This window comes from Xenopus laevis, chromosome 2L (assembly GCF_017654675.1).
Source record: "Xenopus laevis strain J_2021 chromosome 2L, Xenopus_laevis_v10.1, whole genome shotgun sequence".
Taxonomy (NCBI): domain Eukaryota; kingdom Metazoa; phylum Chordata; class Amphibia; order Anura; family Pipidae; genus Xenopus; species Xenopus laevis.
The window spans coordinates 114,918,653-114,942,940 of NC_054373.1; the positions used below are offsets into that span (position 1 = coordinate 114,918,653).

Here is a 24,288-nt window from a genome sequence, read left to right on the forward strand (position 1 = left end):
CTGATCCTAAATGGGAAGGAAAGGCATGAACGCTCAGCAGGGTCAGAAAGATGTCTTGACTGCTGGTAAAATGTTAGCATTTTGAAAATTTATTTGACTGAAATTCCTGTTTATTTGCATCATCTAGCATGTTGAATTGATGGAAGCACTTGGTTTTAGGATCCCCGTCTCCTACTGATGTGCAACGATCTGCAGATGGAGCAGACCTATTTAAACATTTGGATTGCTGTGTCACTTAATTTAAAAGGCGTAAAGGAACAGTGACATCAAAAAAAATTAAAGGGATTTAAAGTGATTAAAATATAATGTACTGTTTCCCCCTGCACTGGTAAAACTGGTGACTGTACATTATATTACAACAGGTTAAATTGTTCTGAATAATAGATCCCATACCTATATTTTTTTTTCCTTTATTTGCTGTGGTTAAAAATTATAGTCTTTAGAACAGAAATTCAGTGAATAAAAATAACTTCTGCTCGTAGACAGGGAGTTGCCATGGAGACAGAAGTTGAGGCCTCAGCTCTTCATTTTGCATTATCTTTACGTGAATAAAAGTTGTTTAAACATGCACTGCTATATGTACACACAAAAAAAGCTGGTACAGTTGATATTTCAGTACCAACAACTGAATATACATATTACTTTACGTTTTTTATTTCTTCAAAAGAATGCCCACAATATAACGTAGAGTAAGAAACACCGTTTCCGTACTTTGGGATACAGAAATGTGTAGCAAGCCAAATGAAGATGCTTAATATTTCATGAGCAAGCACAAAAATTGTGATAGCAAGGAAGCCCTATTGGAAGGCTATTTTGGAAACTTCTAAGGAAGTAGTATGGAATGCAATGAAAATGAAATAGGCTATCCGAGACGTTCTCATGGGTATTCTGCGATTCATAAAACCCAGTTACAATGTTGTGTGATTTGTAACTGTACAAGTGCTTGTGTGGTGAACAGCAAAACAAGCCTACACGCTTCTACAAGCAGTTCTCTTTTTTTATGGTAAAGCCATCTTTATGTTTTGTGGTGCATGTATATATGGCATGATTAAGTTTCATGCTTTCACTCATAAGTGACGTGTGCCAGTCAGCATAAGGAATTTCAATATTTCTGTGGTTAAACTTCTGTCCTGATTGGAGTGGGAGTTTCTTGGCTGACAGTGCCCCATCCATATGGCAGTGGTATTGATCACTAAATGCAATAAAATTGAGCCATCCGATAAGAAGATTGTGGAGCACAACAGAACCATTCTTTACCTCTCTAATAGTCACCTGTCATTGCAGAGTCTACACCTGGGTGCAAACACAACAAGATGAGGCAGCTTGCGATGGTTACTTCTGCTCTTTGGAATTAGTTTGCCTTGCCTAATGTAACTTTTTTTTAATATATCTATTCCAAAATGTTTTGTAGGGATATTTTTAGTGAAGGGCTGATACCAGGATTCAGTTTGGAAATTTTGCTGAATACCAGCACTTTTAGCAGAATTCAACATTCTGCCACGTTTTGTGAGGATTTGGTAACCGTGACTTTGTCTATTCCCCCTCCCCCCACAAACTCCATACTGTAAATTTCCAATGTTTAATGGATACAGTTACCAAATTGCAATGTGTGTTTACCACTAATAGTGTATTGTTTGTTATAATAGTATATATTGGTAGTTATATATTGGTAGTTTTATAGATTTGTTGCAGTTTTCTTTTCTGGCAAACCTGAGCATGTTTGCCATATTTTGTGACTAGTTAAATGGTCTTGCAGAACATACCCTAAGGATTTTGCTCTGTCATCTAGCACTACTTTTCCACAACAAATAAAAGTTGTGTCTGGATTACGCCAAAGTGTGGGAGAGGAAACTCCCCATACCGGTTTATGTCAGCAGTAAGGCAGTTGCTTTGCTAAAACTGCCTGACTCACCTTACATATATGCCTGAAGCAGTTTTACTGCTTGCATTCAGTTCTTATAAAATACATATATTATACAATTCAGAGAATACTCGAGCTACATTTTTACAATAATCAAAAGTGGGCTATTCTTCGCAAGTTAATTATAGCCTGGATTTTGGCTTTAGCAATTAATCTGCGTCTTTCACTCTCCAGCCATAGATTGGAGCTATAAGTTTTCAGTGGAAAAAACAAGTGCTTTATGGTTGTCACAGTGTAAAGTTTTAGGTTCACTTTATTAAGCTGGAACTGTTCGTTCACAGTAAAGCCTTTATTAATAAAGTACAGGTATGGGACCGTTTATCCCGAATGCTCAGGCCCCCGGGTTTTACCCTATAAGGGATCTAATTTAGATCTCCATGCATTAAGGTATTGTTTTTATTACAGAGATAAAGGAAATGATAATTTTTTTTAAAAAAATTTGAATTATTTCATTAAAATGGAGACTATGGGAAATGGCCATCCTCTAATAGATCCCAAATCATAAAAGATATAGGAGGTAAAGAGGACCTGCTATGCTCATTTTCCTTATTCTTTGCATGCCCTGTGGTTGTTTTTTTTTTTTACTGTTATGACAGGTAGTGATTCATAATTATTTGGCCTATGACACATAGGCATATTCGACACCAGACGAACTGCCCGATCATTGCTCTGGAGTCTGCTGTTCCCCATAGGTCTTTAGATGCAATCAAAACCTATGATCCATATTCCTTTAGGGTAGGGGCACACTGGGCAATTCGGGAAGATTTAGTAGCCTGATGACTAATCGCCTCGTCTTTGCGGCGACCAATCTCCCCAAACGCCTTCTCTCTGTCTTGCGCCACTAAAATGAAAAATCACCTGCGCTAAAGCACACGCAGTGTTTCGTTTTCCAAAGTCTCCCAATGTTGCCTCATGAGGGAACTTCGGACGACTTTGGAATACAAATCGCTGCGTATTCTTTAGCGCAGGCGATTTTTAATTTTAGCCGGCGCAAAACCGAGGGAAGGCGTTCAGGGAGATTGGTCGCTGCAAAGACGAGGCGATTAGTCACCAGGCGACTAAATCCCCCCAAATCGCCCAGTGTGCCCCTACCCTTAGAAGGGGTTTGTCTGTAATGGGCATAGGAAAATGTAGGATACATTGAAGGAACTCTGATAAGCTGGGTAAGTAAACAAAATGCTGTTTTATATGTGAAAGTAGATCTGCAGCCCATTTGCAGTAGCATAAACAAAATGAGGGAATTGTATGTCAGACCTCGGGTAGCTTCTTACTTGGGCCATGCCACTTCTGAACTATTCTAGACTTTAACTTAACACTAAACATGAGTTTTTCTTAAATTTATATTACCAATGAAAAATATTCTTCTTTATACTTGATTACATTGACAGCAGTACTTAGGCCTGTGATGCATACGCTTCCTAGCAATTCCTGATGCTGGTTTCCCTTCAGACCCATAGAGCAATTTCAACATGAACACCCCACCCTCCAAAAAAAATACAAAATTGTTGCGTTCCATGAAAAAAAAAAATACTTCTATTTTCATTTGGTATAGTACCATTCCATGCTATACAAGCCCTGATTCTGCGTGAAAAACAAATTTTGATGTGACCTTGGATGGTTGCAGTTTCAGTGGGTCTTGCTTTGTTTCCAAACCACGCAGTGTTTACATTCAGAGTCAAGGCAAATATTTGAAGCAGGGTTTTCAGTCTGCATAGTTTGCACCATCAGCAGAAGACTGAACCTTTTGTTTGCTAAGTGACTAGAAGTCTGTGCCCGTCTGCTTGAAGAGATAATGCCATACTCTGCCATCTTAAACACTTATTTTGCTCCTAACTGCAGTCAAGGGTAAGGTCACACTGGGCGTTTCGGGAAGATTTAGTCGCCTGACGACTAATCGCCTTGTCTTTCCGGTGACCAATCTCCCCGAACGCCATCCCTCACTCTTGTGCTGGCTAAAATGAAAAATCGCCGGCACTAAGCACATGCGGCAATTTTTCATTTTAGCCAACGCAAGAGTGAGGGAAGGCGTTCGGGGAAATTGGTCGCCGGAAAGACGAGGCGATTAGTCGCCAGGCGACTCAATCTCCCCGAAATGCCCAGTGTGACTTTACCCTAAGGCTCATTAAAAATTAAAATATGTGTAAAGCCTAAATCTTATGCTTAGGAGAAAGCACTTTTGTTTCCTGGATAAATTTACTGTGGCATTACTTCAAAAATGATTACACATTTACCGTAAAATGTATTTAATAAAGAACTATTATACTAGCATGGTTAATAAAATGTAACCTGCAACTGTTCAGTAGAATTCATCATTTACATATGTGACAATAATATAAAAATAAGAGTTACCCTGCCAGTGATACCGTTGGAATATATAAGGGGAGTTACTGGATGAAATGCAATTCTAATTCAGGTTGGTGTGATTTCTGCTTGTTGTCTCCATCTTGCATAATCTATAGTTACCACACATGTTGTGCAGTGGCTTTTCTTTTGAGATCTGTAACACTCCTATTGGAGTATCAAGCGGCACAATAAAACTATTGGCTGCTTTCCTCTGCAGGTTGTTGCTCTGAAAGGGGTTGTTCACCTTCCAACACTTTTTTTCAGTTCAGTTGGTTTCAGATTGTTCGATAGAAATACACTTTTTCCAATGACATTCTATTTTCTATGTGTGACCATTTTTCCAATATTGAAGTGTAAGTCTTATTTTTCACCTTTTTAAAGCAGGGCTGAGAAGGGGGTCGCCGACCCTCTAAACTGTTCTAAATGGAAACATTAAATTGATACATTTATCTGTCGCTGCTGAGCAGAATCCTTGAGTTTCATTTCAGGCAGCTGTTAGAATTGATACAATAGTTGCTAATACTCCAGAGATGCTGCTGAGAAATGTATCAACTCAATATTGCAAAATTGTAACAGTTCAGAATCTGCACCTGAATTAGCTGCCAGATTAAACACCAGAGACAGGAATCTTGAAATGTAAACTTACATTTTGGAAAAACAGTAAAAAATAAAAATGGAAAGCACTTGGAAAAAGTCTTTATTTCTTTTAAACAATAGGAAAACAACTCAATTGAAAACCTATTTGGAAGGTGAACAACCCGTTTCAGCGTACCTCTGTGGCTCCATTGATAAACCTGGTGTTGGCCTGCGTGGAGTTGCATAGATTGGATATTGACGCAAAAATTTAGTGTTTGCACCAATGTCTGCTTTCCTCTGCCCATTGAGGAAAGCTTAGTATGCAGTTGGCCTATGGTTAAAGTAACTGGAGTACTTTATTTTTAATAATACCAAGAAAGCAGAGGAGCGTTCATATGGTATGTACTGACACTGCAGCAATTGTCTCCCCATCACATTCTTGTACTTATTTTATTATAGATGTATTGTAAAGGCAACAATGACACTTGGTAAACCCAAACAAGCAACCTGTCATTTTTATGACCATTTGCTTACTGGTTTACATTTGATTGTGAGTGAGTATAGCAATTGATGCGCATAAATGAGACTCCCGCTAATTCTGGTTTTCCTTCCTGTACTCTGCATTGTCAGAGTCCACCAGGCGCTTTTGTCATTCTGAGTCAGAAAAGTTTTTCTGTGTTCTTATTGTGGAAAGGCTTACAGGCCTTCCATCCTGTGCAGAAAAGATCATTTTTGAGCTTTCTATTACAATGGGTGCTACTTGATGTATTTTGCAAGCATACTAATTATTAAAAAGGCCATGTACTTGGGCTATAAACTTGTGCTGCCTCCCAGAAAAAGGATTTAACATCACCTTACTTAACCTTTTTGTTAGCAGCTCTGAAATTGTTCTCTTCTTCTAAAAGCCATTCCCTGACTTTTACAGATTTTTTTTTTTTTAAATCTTGAGTTTGCACAAGGAATAAATACTTGTGTTTTGGCAAAGGAATGGATTACTAGAGTTTCAGTTTAACTACCAACATTTTCTCCATTTCCATTTTAACAATCAAGGGATCAATGCTATAATCTGAAACCAAGAGTGCGGAAAGGTCTGTAACCAGCATCCAGGTGCTGAAATATATTGTAAAACTTTTTTTTGTGGGACTCTACCCAAAATATTATTTTTCCATAGTGGAAAGAAATATAATTCCAAGTAACTCTCCATGCTATGTTAATTAAAACCACTGGCAATAGTTTGTTATTGTACATGTAATTGCAATCAAAAAGTATTTCAGCACTGTTGATTCTGTCTTTAAAACAGTGTAGCAGAAATATGTAATGTATATTAATTACTCTAGCTTCCATACTTTGATTAGTGCAAGTCATTGAACAGTGGCTTCATTCTTGAATACAAAATTCATGGGAAATCCTGAAATTGTGTTTAAGCTTTGATGTAAGCAGATCTATTTTGCGGACAGGATAATTCAAATCCCAGGCAAGAGTGGAGTGAAAATACTCCAAACCTGGTGGATAAGCAGTAAATCCATTAGCCACTACTATATGAATGGTATTTCAGGCACCCTGATGCCATTCTCAAAAAAGGGCAGGGATCCAATCTTGTTATGACTGTTACACCTTTGTTTCCTAGCTGCATAAATCCATTTATTGACACACAACAGAACACTATAATTTGGATTATTTCAAGGCAGAGCTTATGACCGTCACAGAATGATTTCATCCACAGTTTGACGCAACATTCACTTGATAAAACTTGTTTAAATGATGACTGTACAATTGTTCATTCAGGAAAAAGGAGTTGTTTCTTTATAGCTAACCTTGCATGAAGAGTCAGTTTTTGGATGCCCAGGTTCACTTGTAATGTTTGTAGTCCTAAAGGGATTATAAACCCAAAAACTATTTTGTGCACAGTATCTACAATACTTTCCGATATACATTCATGAAACCATTTTAGTGGTTTTAAAGTTACTGCAAAATGCTGTTGCAGTAAAAAGCAATGCATCTCTGACTGTTTACATTCTCTGTAGTCCTGAAACAGTGTTGCTAGCCAGCTGAATAAAAGGCCCCAAGAAGAACTGATTCCTGTTACATTGTTTTAATAGAACCTCGAAACATAAAGGATAAACAAAACAATGATTTCAGTATTTTATTTGCAAAATAACTTTAAAATCCTCCACACTGGAGGGTTTGTATATCTGCATAGCTATATGCAGATTTGTGCAAAACTGATCTTGCCGCTTGTTGGCTCTTGCCATGGTAGATTGACAAATCAAACTCCTGGCTCACTGGGATAATGAACTTTGTATGTTATAGATGGACCTAATCCAGGGGTGTCCAAACATTTTGCAACGAGGGCCAGATTTAGTGAGGTGAAAATGTGTGAGGGCCGACCATTCAGCCTGACATCCATTCCAATTTAGCTAGCTTGTGATCAGGATCACTGACTCCTGGAGATGGGACGCATACACTGTTTAGGATGTGGGGAAGGGCAGTCTGTTTGAATTTATTCTCCGTGCCTCATCTAAACAAGAAATTGCGCAGCCATAGCAGTAATATTTGGGCACATGATTAGTGAAATGATCTGCCACTTAGTCTATACTGCTGCCTGTGTGCTTTAGGTGTTAATAATAGACATGTAACAGCACGTAGTGATGCACCGCTCTCACATACGTCTTTAGTTCACTGTACTGGCACGTCCGTACGTCTATTTCACCTTCAGCCCTAAAAAAGTATGCGAGAGCGGGTGCATCACTATGTGCCGTTACGTGTCTATTGTTAACACCTTCAGCACACAGGCAGCAGTATAGACCAAGTGGCAGATCATTTCACTAATCATGTGCCCAAATATTACTTCTTTGCGATTCCTGATTGCACTGTGCTGTCGGGCCGCATTATTATTAATTTCATGATGGAGGCTGAGGGCCGGCGTAAATCTGAAAAAGGGCCACAATTGGCCTGTGGGCCTAACTTTGGACATGCCTGACCTAATCCAATCAACTTTCTTGTTTTATTAATTATTAGCCTTAAAATGATTCAGCTTTTAAAACTGCAGTTGAAAATTTTACCTGTCTAGTAGGGGGTCAATTGAGCCCAGCAATAAAAATATTAAACTAACCGATTTTCTATTCAGACCCTCTTTTATTCATCTTCTTTTCTGATTTGAAAACTGCTGCCTGTTTGATAGCATTTTACCTTACAGGCCTGAAAGCTACAGAAAAAATATGAATAATGCAAACGTCACATAAATGTAGAGTAACTGCTGATGCGGTTTTGTTTTTTTTTGTTTTTCAATTTTTTTGAGTTTTACTGTATAATTGTTTCCATATAGTAGTGGTACAATTATTCTTAATAAAGGGCAAATTGTAATAAGATGATGATGATGAATCAGTTGCGCAGTTCCGGGCCATAACATTTTCTTGGAAGGCCAGAATCCGTGCATTCTTGTTACTGTTACTTTTATAGGCAATCTACCCCTTTTAACAGCATACTTTTCAGTCCTGTATAACAATACTATATAAGGATTGACAAGCTGTGGTTACAGTGCCATGCAGTGTAATACTTTCCTAGCAACTGTTGCCTTTGTATAATTGACATTAAAAGGAACAATATTTAAAGAGGCATTGTCACTGTCTAAAACTGCTGATATGTTAAAAAGAGAAGTCAATGGCTTGAGGCGCATGGAAGACCTCTTGGTGGGCCCCAAACAGCTGCAGCCAGGGTCACAAACTGTCTGCCACATTCCACCTGCCTGTTGTATTCTGCTTCGCTGAGCAGAGGGATCCATGTTGTCTCTGTAAAAACAAGCTTGTTTTAATAAGATAGCTATAAACCTGAAAAGTGCTGGCTACATAAATAAGTGACCTGTACTTCAGAAGATACAAAATATGGAAAACAAACTTATTTGTTGTGAAATAGCCTTTGTAGAAAACACAGCATATCTTCATGTTCTGCCGTTCTAATATTTCATTCTTTTTAAACTATTGTTATATCGCACGTAATTATTCGAATTGTGTACAGTGATTTTATGTTTCCACGTGTGGTTATATATTTGGCCTTTAGTGGTCTTTCAAAAGCAAATCATTGCTCTAGGGACAGATTTATCAAAGTTTGAGGTTTGTGAGTTGTTTTTTTTTCCGGTTCAAGAAAAAACTCGATTGGGAAAACAACTCAAATCAGTGAATTAGGGATGAACAACCCGAAAACTCGAATTAATCGAGTTCTCCGCATGAAAAAACTCAAATTGCTCGAATTAATAGAGTTTTTGAGTAAAACCCACCAAAATTTTTTTTCATCAAGGCTATTAACATTTTCATATCATTTAAGGGACCTCTGCCATTGACTTGAGCTATTTCCAGCTTTGGGGTATAATAAGTCTAGAAAAATTTGATTTTTCTGCATGAAAATTTGACTGAAAACAACCTTTGAAAAACAAATTTTTCAGAGAAACACAACCTCGACCTTTGATAAATCTGCTCTTTAATTTTCTGCAAGGCTTTCAGATTATGGATTATAGGCTGCTAAAGTTTTTGTGAAGGGTGTTTGTATTCCAGGGTCATAGGTGCTTAGGAGAAGTGCATTTGCCTGAGAGTTTTAGCCCTGGCCAAACCTGTTTTTTGGTGGCAAGTGCTAAGCATTTAAGGACTGCTGGGTAGATCTGCAAGATAATGGACTCTTAAAATATAGGTTTAATTTAGGCCTTTAGGTTATTTGTGATAAAGCCAGGTTCTTTAAGCACAGCTAAAATTGCACACTCTTTAAAGCTGGAAATACAACTTCCTTTAACTCAGGACATATTCTCCACTGGAGGATTTCTGCTGGCAGAAAAATGCTCAAACCCATCAGGCTGTTAGTATTACTGTTAGTGAAAACCACCTGAGATGACAGGTGGATTAGGGCCAGACAAATGCTTGAGAACAAGTGAGAGATTTGGAGTGGATCTTAATAGCTGTTTACTGTGTGGTACAATAGACATGTCATAAAGTGTCAGCTCATTGCAGTTACCTGTTTTATGACATAAACAGAAGTGCGTGGGAAACAAATAATGAACATAGATCAATAAGAACTTTCAAGGAGTTTATCATAATACAAAATAATAGAAAGTCTGCCATTGCAGTTATTCCCTCCCATGGTATTAACTGTTTGGCTCGGGGATGCTCAGTATTATTGGTCCTTGTCTTATCTTTTTCCTCTCTTATATTGACTGCTGTATACAATTAACTTGTGTAAATCATACTTAAAACAAGGGATTGTTTTATTCAAACCATGGCTATTTTGGTTTCCTTTGTTCTCCCAGGGATTCCTCAGCCTCCATTATTTGCTGCACTCAGCAGTAACTCCAAGTTGTTATTCCTTGACAGCTGCTTAACTGAACAGAGACTGCTGCTGCAGATCTAATGTCTCTGACTTTCTCCAGTGCAACATGTAACCGCTCATCTCACTTAATGGGTTTGATTGATGCAAATTGAGCTATACATTATACAGAATGGATGATCTAATTTTACTTTAGCATCTAGGCTGGTCACAGGATTGCTTTCAGGCTTTACTGGGGTCAGGCGTTGATATGGGACAGCTTGCCGTTAGTCATCAATGTGACAGTGACCCTTTTTGTTCAGTTGTGGGCCCATACACTTGTGGTTATCTTTGCAATTAGTTCAGTTAAAGAAAATCCACAATGCGAATGTGTGAACTAGTAACCTAATAAGTATATTGTCCTTGTGTTGCACCTGCTGAATATTGTGTGTTGTTCCTTTCAAAGCTGGCAATAGGCTGTGCTTCCATATGTATCTGTAGAAAGCAGATAAAAAGTATCACGTTTTGCAGTTGAAAAGGCAAATGCTGGTCTTTTTGCTTGTTTTCCATGTTTATGATGTGTAAATGGGAGCAAAACGTATTGTATGTCATTGGTGTTGAGTAGAGCTTGTTAGGCCTGTATCTCATAATTGACTTGTTCCCATGCTTTTGTTGCTACAGAGGTTAGCCTTGATTATAGGAGAAAAAGAGATTGCCTGGGAACACTGCAGCTGATGTTCCAGACATACTCACTGCATCTGTTTGTAGTTTCATTGAGACCTTTATAGGTGGTTACACAGGTAGAGTGGATTTTATTTCTCTCATATTCTCTGCATGATCCACAGTGCATTGGCCCTATTAAAAACATACCTTTCTTTTATTATCTATAGTTTAATTTAAGGGGAAGCAGGGAGTCCTGGAACAGGTTGTTGTATACAGTTTATTATATCTAGCAACTGTGTTTATTAAAGTTGAAACAACATGGTGGGTAAGTAAGTTTTTGTGTCTTAAAGAGCAAAATGTCCCTACTGTATAGTAGTTTGTGAAGATTCACATTCATCCAGGTCATGGTATCTCTGTAGAAATAAGTCAGCTGGACTCGCTGTATTTTTTTTCTTGAAGATGTTTCACCAGTCATCCAACTGTTCTCACAGTTATTCTTCAAGGAAATAAAACACAGCAAGTTCAGTTGATTTGACTTATTTGTAAAGATATGCCATCAATCTCAGTGGGTCTGTACCCCTACTAAAGTTAGTTAAGCACATAACAAACATAATGACATGGAAAACACATTTGCAAACCATCTCCTTTGTATAATGTGCCTGAAAATGGTAGTTGTCGGCTAATGCTTGTGTCTCAGCTGTCACATGCATGTGTTTAAACCCAGCTGCTGGAAGATGGGATATTCAGCAATGTTCAGTGATAAAACATTATACTTTATTATAAATGTTGTTATTTAATTTCATCCAATAAGAGTGTAGAACTGATTAGTGTATTTTAAAGCACCATTGCAGCAAATTCTTAAATTTTTACATTGTATGAGCCACTGTTGAAACAATACCGCAGGATATATCTTTTTCTGCTCTCTTTGACTTCTCAAAAAACAAAAGCAGGAAAGAACAATAAGATTGGCTCAGATGGGAAACCGATGCTTTTCCCATCAAATGCAAAGAGGTGTACAAAAATACATCTGCAACAACATACTATCAATTTAGTTTAACAAGTAGAACCTAGTCTTTAAGTGGGGGGAAAGAAATGTGGTGTTACATTTTGAGGCCGCTCACAGATGTTGTCCTCGCTTGATGGGATTTAATCCTGCCAGATTGCTATCTGCCCGATGGAAAATAATAGGAGTTTCTGTGTGTGACATTTATTTAATGAAGTTTGCAATGACAATTTTATAGTGAGAATGAATATTTGTTAGTAGTAAATGAGTAAGCCAGTTGCATAAATCCACCTGGCTTTTAAATTCCTCGCTGGCTGTTTTTGATATCATGAGTTGAGCTGTGCTACATGAATATGTTTGTTGACTGAAGAGTAAGGAAGGAAAGTGTCTGAGGAATGCTGTAAGTAAGATACAAGCTGAGTCATTAAAAGATTGTCCTCCGAAATTAGATGACCTCACTACTGTACTTGAACACATTTCCTTGTTCTTCTTTCAAAAGCCAGAAATAGCCAAAGTTCGTATTTTTTCAGTAGCGTCTGATGCTGGTTTTAACCTTTTGTTGCTTCTCCTGCCAGGGCATCTATAAGCTCATATCAGAGTCATTTTAGTACCCTGCTACCTCCAAAACTGCGGACTGGACCCCATTTAGTGTAATATTTGGTGAGAGTTGCTTGTATATATCAGTCTAGAAACTCAGCATAAAGGTCAGCTGGAGTGAGATTTTGGTAAACCCATAATTATTGCCCCTGTTCTCCTATTGTTCGTTAGAAATAGGTTTGTTTTTCTTAGGCCAATGGGGAAAAAAATAAAACCTACTTATTTATTCTTTGTTTATATAGCAGTGGCATATTTATGCAGTACTTTACATAGAATATTCATGTGCACATAAACTAGAGAAAAACACATGAAACAATGCTTTTATGCTCTTTTACTTTCTATAATAGTCTTTTTTTTCACTGAAGCTAGCCACATACCAACTTGTATGCTTTACAATGGGTTTTAGGAAATATTCCTGTCCATCTAAATTTGTAAAGCATTTTGTGGAAGGCAGTTTCAGCAGTCAAGCGTTTGAATCACACATTTTCTTTTCCATTTTAAACAAATGGCCAAAATCAATTTGTTCACTGTCTAAGCATTCTGTCTTAGGTCTCACTTAATAACAAGTTATTTTGAAGAGCTAAGAATGAATGTCTTCTGAGCCCAGAAAGGCAGCACCATTTGGTGGTTTGCTTGACTACAGCGTAATTATAGGACCACAATACATGACCTTTTTTAGAGGATACGGTTGGCAGTTTGCTTACTTCTGCTTGAAAACGATGTGTAATATTGTGGAAAGTAGTACAATTTTTGTGTTGCTTACTGGTGGAAAAGTTATTAATTTCTGGCTTATGGGTGGGCATCAGAAAGCCAGAAGATTATTTTTCATTTTCAGTAATGGTAATAATCCTGAAACCTTAAACAGTGTTTTGACACTCTATCAGGGGGCAAAATCAGTAGATCTCAAGACACTGTCTTAAAGGGGTTGTTAGCCTTTAAGTTAACTTTTATTATGATGTAGAGATTGATATTCTGAGACAATTTGCAATTGGTTTTCATTATTTCTTATTTGTGATTTTCGAGTTCTTTAGCTTTTAATTCTGCAACTCCCAGTTTGCAATTTCAGCAATCTGGTTGCTGGGGTCCAAATCACCCTAGCAACCATGCACTGATTTGAACAGGAGACTGGAATAGGAGAGGCCTGAATAGAAAGATGAGTAATAAAAAGTAACAAAAACAGAGCATTTGTTTTTAGATGGGATCAGTGACCCCCATTTGAAAGCTGGAAAGAGTTTTAAGAATGCAAATAATTTAAAAACTATAAAAAATAAATAACAACAACCAATTTTAGAGTTGCTTAGAATAAGACGCTCTATAGCATACTAATCGTTCACTTCAAGGTGAACCATCCCTTTAATCACCCTCCTGTTTCATGCATTTTATTCAGATATTTATTATGTTATGGTTACATAAGAAATCGTTTTTTGTTAAATATAGCAACATACATTTTCTCATTAATCAATAGTTAAGTAATATTTGCCATGGAACATAATGCTAACAATGCTTTTATGGATGTAGATCATAATGGGGCAACATCACTAAAAGTAGACTTTGTATTAGTAAATTATGGGCACTCCTGCGCTGAGGGGCATTTTTATTATCTGGTGCAAAAAACGGCAGGATAATTCACCACACATAAATAACAGTGTACATGTTTTACATGTTTATTCTTAGAGTAACTTCCGCTAGAAGCAATTTAAAATAACAGCAGCAAATCTGGCGTTTGCATGACAAAATAAAACACACCTTGCATAAACTCTGCATTTATTTTACTCTGCTTTTTACACCTTTTTTGTCAAATTTGGTTTAACACAGCATAATTAATATGCCCCTTAAAGGAACAGTTGAGTGTAGAAATAAAAACTGGATAAATTAGTCTGTGCAAAATAAAAAATGTTTCTAATATAGTTAGCCAAAAATGTAATGTGTAAAGGCTGGAGTGACTGGGTGTCTAATATAATAGCCAGAATCCAACTTCCTGCTTTTCAGTTATCTAACTCTGAGTCAGTCAGAGACTTGAAGGGGGGCCACATGCGACATAACTGTTCAGTGAATTTGCAATTGATCCTTAGCATCCAGCTTAGATTCAAAAGCAAAGAGTTATGACCCATGTGCCCTCCCCTCAAGTCACTGATCAGTGGATCAGTGGAAACCAAGAGAGCAAAGCAGGAAGTAGTGTTCTGGCTATTATATTACACATCCAGTTAATGCCTTTATACATTACATTTTTGCCTAACTATATTAGAAATATTTTTTATTGTGCACAGCCAGTTTTTATTTTTATACTGAGCAATTTCTTTAATGTACTACCCTTATCCATGCATTTGTGTTTTTTTTTTTTTGGTTTTTTTTAAATATGTGGGATAGAGTCTCATGGGATAGGGTTTCTTTTAAAGCAGCACTTCTAATAACAATTGTAGCTAGTCCCCTAAACAAAAGAGGGTTGGTTTCATCTTAAGTCTTGGAAATTTTGCATAGCTGCCTCCCTGGAGGATATAACCATTTTCAAAACCTCTTTGAGAAAGTCTCTTATTCTTTTCAAAGATACTTTAAGTGAAAACATACCGTTTGGATTTTTAAACCTATGCAGATGTCAGATATGAGATCATAGCACAGTGCAGTTTGTGGCCTCTCAAACAGACCTTGTTAGCACTGGGCCAGGCAGTGATTTTTTTTTAATGCTTTTGCTATAAAGCTATATTCCACGTGGGGGAATTTCTGGTAGTCCAGCCACACCAGATCAACCTGAATTACTCCCAATCGCCTGAGAGTACCAATGAAAGTGCTTGTGGAATGATCTTTGCTGTGATGGTGGTTGCGAGGTGGTAAATGCTTTTATTCGCTTAGGCTTTCCCCCCCTCTTTTCCAGACAGTGTTGTCTGTAGGTGAGCAGTGTTATCTGCAGCTGACATTACACAGGGATCTTGTGCAGATGAGCTCATGGAGTTGTAGTGAGCATGTGTGCCTAGAAATGCTCAGCTACACTCTGCCTCTGCTCTTCCTTCTCCTAGATACAGCATTCCCACTGGATAACTCCTGCCACACACGCTCACAGCTGCTGAGAAGAAATCCAGCTATGGGCTCCCACGTGGCACAAACTTCAGATCTGCACAGCGCATTCATGAATAGTTTCTGGCACACCACTACAGGGCATTTCTTTCTTTTTTTCTTTTTGTATTGGAAAGCATTTCTCCATTAGGGATATTGTAGATTTGTACCATGTAAATCATCAGTTTGTCCTAAATAACTTTTAAGCTTTTATGTACTTTTAATTCTTTGATTATTCTAACACTGGGCCTTAGGGTACACTGGTTTAATTTAGTCTCTCTCCGTCTCTCTCCTTAATTTGGGTTCCCTTAAAAAAATAAGCGCCACTCTCCTTTTATGTTGGTGTCCTCCCCCACAGCAGATTTTTCATATTACCCATAAATACCTTCAATTGAGCTATAGAGTTGCCTAGTTATCTTTTTACCCAGCTGGAATGGGCACAGTGAGAGAGGGGTTTTTTTTTGTGTGGAAAAAGCAATCCAATTAGTGTTAGTTCTCTGAATATATCCAGTTTAAACAAAATTATATAGTTTAAAATACTGTGGAGTTGCTTGCTAGCAGTGATGAAAGCAAAACGGTTCAGATCTGTGACTGCTGTGATCTGAAAATTCTATTTGTAAGAGCTGGAGCCCCAGTCATAAAGCAGGATAGAACTGCTGCTCTGTGAGGGGGGAGGGGGGGGGGGAGGGAAGACAAAACCATTCAGATACATTTCCCCACAGAATGTTTATAACCCATTTCAAATATTATTTAATACTTTAATACTTTTTCCTGAATTCAGTGATGTTTGTCTAAATGTTACTTACTGCATCAGTATAAAATACATTACTTAAAGGGGTTGTTCACCTTTGAGTTAACTTTTTGTATGATTTAGGGAGTGATATTCTGAGACAATTTGCAATTGGTTTTCATTTTTTGTGAGTTTTGGGTTATTTAGCTTTTTATTCAGCAGCTCTTTTGTTTGCAATTTCAGCAATCAGGTTGCTAGGGTCCAAATTACCCTAGCAACCATGCATTGATTTGAATAAGAGACTGGAATAGGAGAGGCCTGAATAGAATAGTAATAACAATATATGTGTAGCCTTACAGAGGATGTGTTTTTAGACCCCCCAATTGAAAGATAGAAAGAGTCAGAAGAAAAACGCAAATACTTTAAAAGAAATAATGAAGACCAATTGAAAAGTTGCTTAGAATTAGCCCATTCTATAACATACTCAAAGTTAATTTAAAGGTGAACCACTCCTTTAACAATTAAACTACTTTAACATAACTATCTATAGCTAGATGTATGCTTGAATATAATGCTTAGCTTAAATAAATTCACTTTTTTTTTTTGCAAATGTTTACTTTATTAGTAAGTGGTTATAGTACTAAAGTGCTTACCACATTATTTTTTGTCTTCACACTTGTCTTTCTGCAGACATTCATTTGATGTTTGTACCTGTTTGCTGTCCTGTGGATTTTGTACACTACATGACATGACAGGAGTAAATAGTTTTAAAGCTCCCCTATCAGAATGTTCCCATGAAAGTGAATAATAAATGATTAATGCATAGAATTGGATCAAATTTCTCTCGATTAAAGATTCTCACCTACTGACTTTTTTGTAGCTGTGTTTGTCATGATGGACACACATTCTATTTAAAGACACTTCGGTTAGTGTGATGGCATTGATGGAGATAAAAAATTTTGTAACTTGCAGTAAGAAACAGAATTGTGTTCTTAAGAGGAGATTTTCGATTCTAGGTTGATAATACACGAATTTGGCTAAACTGAAAGTCTGCAGTCCTAGGGTTAACTGACTATATACAGGAAGGTCATAGACAATACGGGGGCAAGGTCACATGTGGAGTTTTTACATTGTGTTTTTAAATGTGCAGTTAAGTAAATACGCCAATTAAATAACACACGCATGATAATATGCATTTTTTAGCCTGTAGTTCGGCCGCCATATTGAAAATATGTTGCATATTTCAGCAAAGTGAATTTTAAAAATGATTAAAAAATGATTTCACCTTTCTCTGTAGTAATAAAACAGTAGCTTGTACTTGATCCCAAATAAGATATAATTAATCCTTATTGGAAGCAAAACAAGCCTATTGGGTTTATTTAATGTAAAATTACGGAAAGATCCATTATCTGGAAAACCCCAGGTCCCGAGCATTCTGGATAACCGGTCCCATACCTGTACTTGCGTTCTGTGGCAGATGCTGGCTCTCAAGCACCCCATGGGAATTGCTATAGTGCGCATTCCATTATTTTCAATAGGGCTTCATTTTGTGTGTATTTATGCTCTGCTGCGGATTTTTAAAAATGCAAATTAAAAACTCCACGTATGTCCTCGCCCTTAGTGTCATTGACAATGTGGTCCCCAGAGATACTTGCTAAAAGCCTACTATTAGCAGTCTACAATTGCTAATATCTTGTCAACAACTAAAATAGAAAATTAATGTTATTGCAAAAGTGCTCAGAGAGGACCGCTGAATAAGTTTACATGAATTAGTTTTATTTTTTGGCTTAGATATGTTGCTGGGCTTTTCCAAGATCATTGTGGTTACCTGTGGTATTTGATAAAGGTATTAAAACAAAGGCCAGAAATCACTTCCCTGTTTGGCTCAATAGTAAGTGTTACAAAATGCAAAAGGAATTTCATTTCTAGGGACTTTGTCTTTACTTTTGGAATTTCATTTCGAGGGTAAGGAGGAAGCATGTTCAAGTGCAAGAACCTTCGCTTTATCACCGTACCAACACACGTGTCAGGTTGCAGTATTTTCGATGTTAAATATTTGAGTCTGCAACTGAAATGATTTACATGTCCACGTTTTTCCCATGTTTAATTAGTAGGTTCTATGAATTTAAACCAGATTTCTTTATTCCTTTTTAGGGCCGACATGTCAAAACAGGCCAACTTGCAGCCATCAAAGTCATGGATGTTACAGAGGTAAATAATTTTTCAAGTTGGATAAAATGTATATTTTAAATTACAAAATTGTTTAATACAGGTAAAAGGATCTGTTATCCGGAAACCCTTTATCAAGAAAGTTCAGAATTGCGGAACATCTCCCATAGACTCCATTGTAATCAAATAATCTGAAGTTTTCTCTTCAGTAATAAAACAGTAGCTTGTACTTTATCCAAACTAAGATATAATTAATCCTTATCAGAGGCAATACCACCCTATTGGGTTTTTCATGTTTACATGATTTTCTAGAAGACTTAAGGTATGAAGATCCAAATTATGGAAAGATCCATTATCTAGAAAACCGCAGGTCCCAAGCATTCTGGATAACAGGTCCCATATCTGTACTCTAAAGCTAAAATATTGTATTATTAATCTGAGCAGAATTGTTAAATGTACTTCTGACCAGCATTTTGATGAACACAAATCCATATTTGTTGTACACAGACAAGCAAACCGTAATTCAGTTGGGAGTGCCGATATGGCAGGTGCCACCCTCCCCCAGTAAATTATATTGGTATTTTCTTCCCCCAGCCAGAAAATCTAAAAATTTTAGTCTGCTATGCTACGTTCAAGTTTTAGATTTCAGATTGCAGCTTTATGAATTTATAGCAGGAATACAATAAATTTGTTAAAAATAGGGTAAAAGACTGTTTGAAAAGTTGAATTTTCTGTACCTGCTTTTATATCCATTTTGCAGCTGTGTAACTTGCCCCTACCCCCAAACCCAAACAATAAAGGTTTAAGAAGACAGACTTGTGTGGCATATGGTGTGACTCTCACCCTATGTCTGCAGGACAGCAGCCAAGATTCTAGTTGCCTGCTGATGTTCCCGGCAGAGCTATGATTGTATCTGTTTTTTGACAACCATTTTCTTGAATATTATTGTTTGTCTGTGCGGTAAGAATGTTTATAAATATTAAGTATAGATGATCAGGTATATTTCTCTTAAAGGTGAACTGGCTTTATTTTTAAACATGTACCTAAACTTTAGTGAATTCTTGATATAATTTATAAATCGGTTTTGTTGTTGTTTGAGATACAAATGGTAGTCTTTGAGATGGAAGTGGTTAATCTGAGTGCATCCTCCACCCAATATCTTTCCCTACTGTAAACAACTCCACCATGCTGTTTATAATTGGTGCATTTCAAATTGCTTACTTATGCTAAGTTAGGTTCTCAACATAAGTGTGTTATTTGCAGCAGGGAAAATATAAATTGAGGTTGTATATTGAGTTATTTAACTTTGGGGAAAAAAATGCCTTCTCATGTTCATTAGTATTAAATCAATACATGTACCATCCATAGCTTTTGCCTAGTGATCAGTGCTTTTTAGCTGTAAATATGTTACAAGGTTGATTTTTCAATCAAGTTTCACTAAGTAGGAAAAACGTTTCTTCACGGTCAAAATAAAAAAAATTGATGTAACATAGTAAGTGAGGTTGAAAAAGACACAAGTCCATAACGTTCAAGCTTTTATGTCTATATATAACCTGCCTAATTGGTAGTTGAAAAGTGTGAGAACGCATGCTCCGAAAAGGAGGCAGGGGGAGAGCGCCTGCAGGGAGAGCAACGAACATGAACTAGGGGCAGAAGTCGGATAACTGCCCAGCGCCCCCTTTCCATTGCACCCTAGGCAGGTGCCTCTTCTGCCTACCCATTGTTCCAGCCTTACTGAAGCCCTCTAATTTGACTTAGAAGGGAATCCAAGATGGCAATCGAACAATCCCTGAACCAACTTACTAACTTACTAACTTACATGCTTTCCCTTAGCCTGCGTCAATGGACCCATGCCACGACCAGTGATCAACCAAAATGATTGGATGACCAAATCGGACCAGATCTGCTCATTTGGCAACCTTGCTACATCTGACAGTGTATAGCCACCTTTAGACTGGCAGAGTCTCTCCCTCACCTTGTTTCATAAAGGGATGCTGTCTGGGAATTGATGTCCCTTCACTTTTCATAGAATCTGTGCTGGAAAAGTGGAGGAACTTGGAAGTCTCAGGATCCCTCACTTCAACATAGAATAAAGTACGAGAGGGATGGAATATCTCTGCCAGTCTAAGGAGGTAGTGGAAATGCTCCCTGTGAGTTAAAGGCAGGGACATTTTTTGGCAGTTCAGTTTATATGCACTTTCTTTAGAAAGAAAGAAAGAAAGAAAGAAAGAAATAAAGAACTCTTTAGACACTCCATTTTTCAAACTCTAAAATAATATTTCAATGACGGGGTAGACAGACAAACAGTTACTTGAGAATCGGATGCCTTTTACATTCTGACAGTGCATTCAGGTACAGAATGCCTTCTTGTTTGAGGTGTATTTATTTTCCAGCTTTTCTGTTTTGTGGCCTATTATAATAAAGTTAATATGTTCTGCTAGGAATAGAGAGTAAAAACAAAGGATGTAAATACTGAAACAAGTTATACCAGTTGCTGTCATGAGTCCTGTGTAGGATTGTTCCTGTTATCTTAAAACCCCCTGTTTAACCCCCTGTATGCCTTTTGTGAGTGTTTATATTTGGCACATTTTCAGCTGCTCTACAGTGGAGGCATCTCTGCTTGTGTCATTTTATAACAAGCACTGAACTTGTCAGCTTGTCTGCCTTCCAGCTCAGGGTTCATGCAGCTTCCCCACAATAGGGAATGACAAACGTACCTTATCAATGCACGATTATATGCTTCAATATTGCCCATTCTAGGTTAAAAGTGTTACAAGGAAACTTAACTCTGTTCTTTGCAACCTGTCATTGGTAATACTAATTGTGCAGATGACCCTTTCATGATCCTTTCTGGCAGCTAATATGCCAGAATATACACTAAAAGAAAAGGGATCTAAACCCTCCAAATAACTGCCCTAATTTGTTTACTTAAACTATGTAATCAAAAACAAAATGCAGAATGCTGCTTGTCTGAACCGGTGTTTATCGTGCTGTTATTTTACTTAGGGATTGTGGATGGAGGTTATAGAGGTGCAGATTACCACCCTCGTCTTGGGTCGTAAAGCTTCATGGCCCAGTTCTTTCCCCATACTACATAGTTGGCAGGGCATGCCCTCCCAGGGGTCTAAAGTTAGTCCTTGCCAAAAAAAATAAAAAATTTGAACAATATAGGCAATGCCCCTCCCTGATCTGCCCCAGATTCTTCACAAAAGAACCCTTTCCCTGCAAGGTCTTGCCCCATTGTTAGACCAACAAAACTTTAAACTTCCAATTTTGGGGAAAAGGTAAAAAACAAAGTTTAATGTTCCTGTCTCAGGGATCCAAGTACAGATTTTGAACTGTTAAAATTTGCTACATGTATTTGATACATTTCTCAGCAGTATCTTTGGAATATTAGCAGCTATTGTATCAATTATGTGATAGATGAAGAGTTGGGGAGCACCAATCATCCAAAGTGAAAGATGGTGTGCAAGGTCAGATATTGGTTAGTAATGAAAAGGAAAGAAAAAGAAATGACCCTTTGTATTGCACCTTCCCATCCATATGTTGTGAGCAAGCAAATGAAGTATTGCTTAAAACTTAACTTTTAATATAACCAATAAAATTAGTCTAGAAAGCAACATTAAAATGTTGGTTAGGCAGGAGGCTGATTGACTGATAAGCCAGGGGTAGGAGGGATAAGGTCATCTGAGAGTGACTGTTGGTTGGAGCGAAACACACAGTCCTTGCGATTATTTAACGATTAATGTTATTAAAAAGGTATCAATTCCCACATGCCACCCCTTCTCCCACCTTAGGATTCCTCCCTTCAGGTCTACAGTCACCCTGCAGGGTGATTGATATGTCGAGGCCTAAGTACAGCCTTAGTGGCAAGTGATTGTGAATTGTAATTAACACGTTCGTTCGCCCCACGGATCATCCGATAACCAACCCCTTCACCCTCAAGAAGTACCCTCCCAATCCGTTATTACCAGGCTGTAATCATTGTCCCTATCCGGCGCCTGCCTAGCCAGAAACTAAAATTGCGCAATTTTAGTTTCTGGCTAGGCAGGCGCCGGATAGGGACAACGATTACAGCCTGGGAATAACGGATTGGGAGGGTACTTCTTGAGGGTGAAGGGGTTGGTTATCGGATGATCCATGGGGCGAACGAACGTGTTAATTACAATTCACAATCACTTGCCACTAAGGCTGTACTTAGGCCTCGACATATCAATCACCCTGCAGGGTGACTGTAGACCTGAAGGGAGGAATCCTAAGGTGGGAGAAGGGGTGGCATGTGGGAATTGATACCTTTTTAATAACATTAATCGTTAAATAATCGCAAGGACTGTGTGTTTCGCTCCAACAAACAGTCACTCTCAGGTGACCTTATCCCTCCTACCCCTGGCTTATCAGTCAATCAGCCTCCTGCCTAACCAACATTTTAATGTTGCTTTCTAGACTAATTTTATTGGTTATATTAAAAGTTAAGTTTTAATCAATACTTCATTTGCTTGCTCACAACATATAGATGGGAAGGTGCAATACAAAGGGTCATTTCTTTTTCTTTCCTTTTCATATTGTATCAATTATACCAGCTGCCATTAAATGGGAACGCCAAAAAAACATAACGTGAGCTGTTTGAAAAGTAAACATAATCTCAAGCAACTTTGCCATATACATCAATTAAAAAAATATGCAAAAAATATGATTTTTTTTATGGTTTCTGACAGTTCCCTAAGCCTAGCTCCCTGCTTTTCTGCTGATCTTTCTGACTACTTGCTGAGCTGTCTGACTACTGTTACTTTGTATCAGCAGCCATCTGTCCTCAGCCTGCATCCTCCAAACCCCACAATTCCCTGTACACGTGATTTAAATTAGGAACGGAACATCACAGTGCAATGCATTGTGGGTTATGTAGTTCCTGCTTGCTGTCTGTAAGCTGTGGAGAAGTTGTTACAATTTGTAACATTTGTGTTTTAGTCCCTCCTTCCCTGCCAGCATTTCAAATAATGCAGAAAGAGAAGAACTGTTAAACAGCTGGATTTCAGCATAGAAAATTGCATTAATTCATACTTTTTGAAGAAATGGGTAACTGTGATGGATATATTAGGGGTTTCTGAAACTAACTGAATTAAAAAGAAAAGTGTTGGAAGGTGAACAACCCCCTTTAATGGATAAGTAAATCTTAAAAATAAGAAAATTTAAAATTGACGTGGTTGCTATTCTAAGCACTTTTGCCATGTACATTCATTATTTATTTATTTAAAATTCCAAGATATTAAAGGATACATGTACTATTACCATGAATGAATTTTGTTACAACAACGCCACCTGCTGGTCATTCCCTCACCAGTCTGACCACCACGTAGTCAAGGAAGTTGTCAGGAGAAAGAAAGAGGCTGCTCTGATGTTTATCCTTTAATATCCTTTATATTTTTATTTTAATATTCTTTATATTTTGTTTTTATTTAATATGGTTATCCTCATACCAGCAGCCTACATAGTGGCAAACACTAATTTGCTAATTTGAATTAATTTGAATAGGGAAATGTGCTGCTTGTAACAAATGCTATCAGTGTTAGGTGGGGATTGTTTTAGAACTATTATTTTTGTGTTCTTCATCAATATTTGTCTGCCTTTTGCCCACTCAAGAAGGGATTGAGGATCTACAGGTAAGCAATGGTGTTGTGGTTCTCCCTAAAAGTACTAAGAGGCAATCACCTGAAAAAGCCACTTTGGCATTACAGGGTATAGCTCAAAACTAAATGTTGGGAGCAAAATATCTAAGGAAAACAAAGAAGTGGTGATCAGATCCCCACATACTGGCATGTGTTAAGATCAACATTATGTGTGTGTCATAAACAGATATTGAAGAAGAATACAAAAAAGTAACTTCAAAAATGATGCCCATTAATTTAACGAAACAGTCATTTAATTGAAACAGTGTGATCTATTAATATATGCCAG

At 37.6% G+C, this 24,288-nt stretch overlaps 1 protein-coding gene across 11 annotated transcripts in view; it reads left to right on the forward strand.

Moving 5' to 3' along the window:
- Positions 1-24,288, forward strand: part of LOC108708403 (mitogen-activated protein kinase kinase kinase kinase 4) — a 100,039-nt gene that overhangs the window by 20,876 nt on the left and 54,875 nt on the right. For all 11 annotated transcript variants that reach the window (XM_018247066.2, XM_018247068.2, XM_018247070.2 and 8 more), the window contains exon 3: positions 18,322-18,378. In XM_018247066.2, coding sequence (XP_018102555.1) covers positions 18,322-18,378 — 57 coding nt within the window. The remainder of the gene's footprint in view (positions 1-18,321; positions 18,379-24,288) is intronic.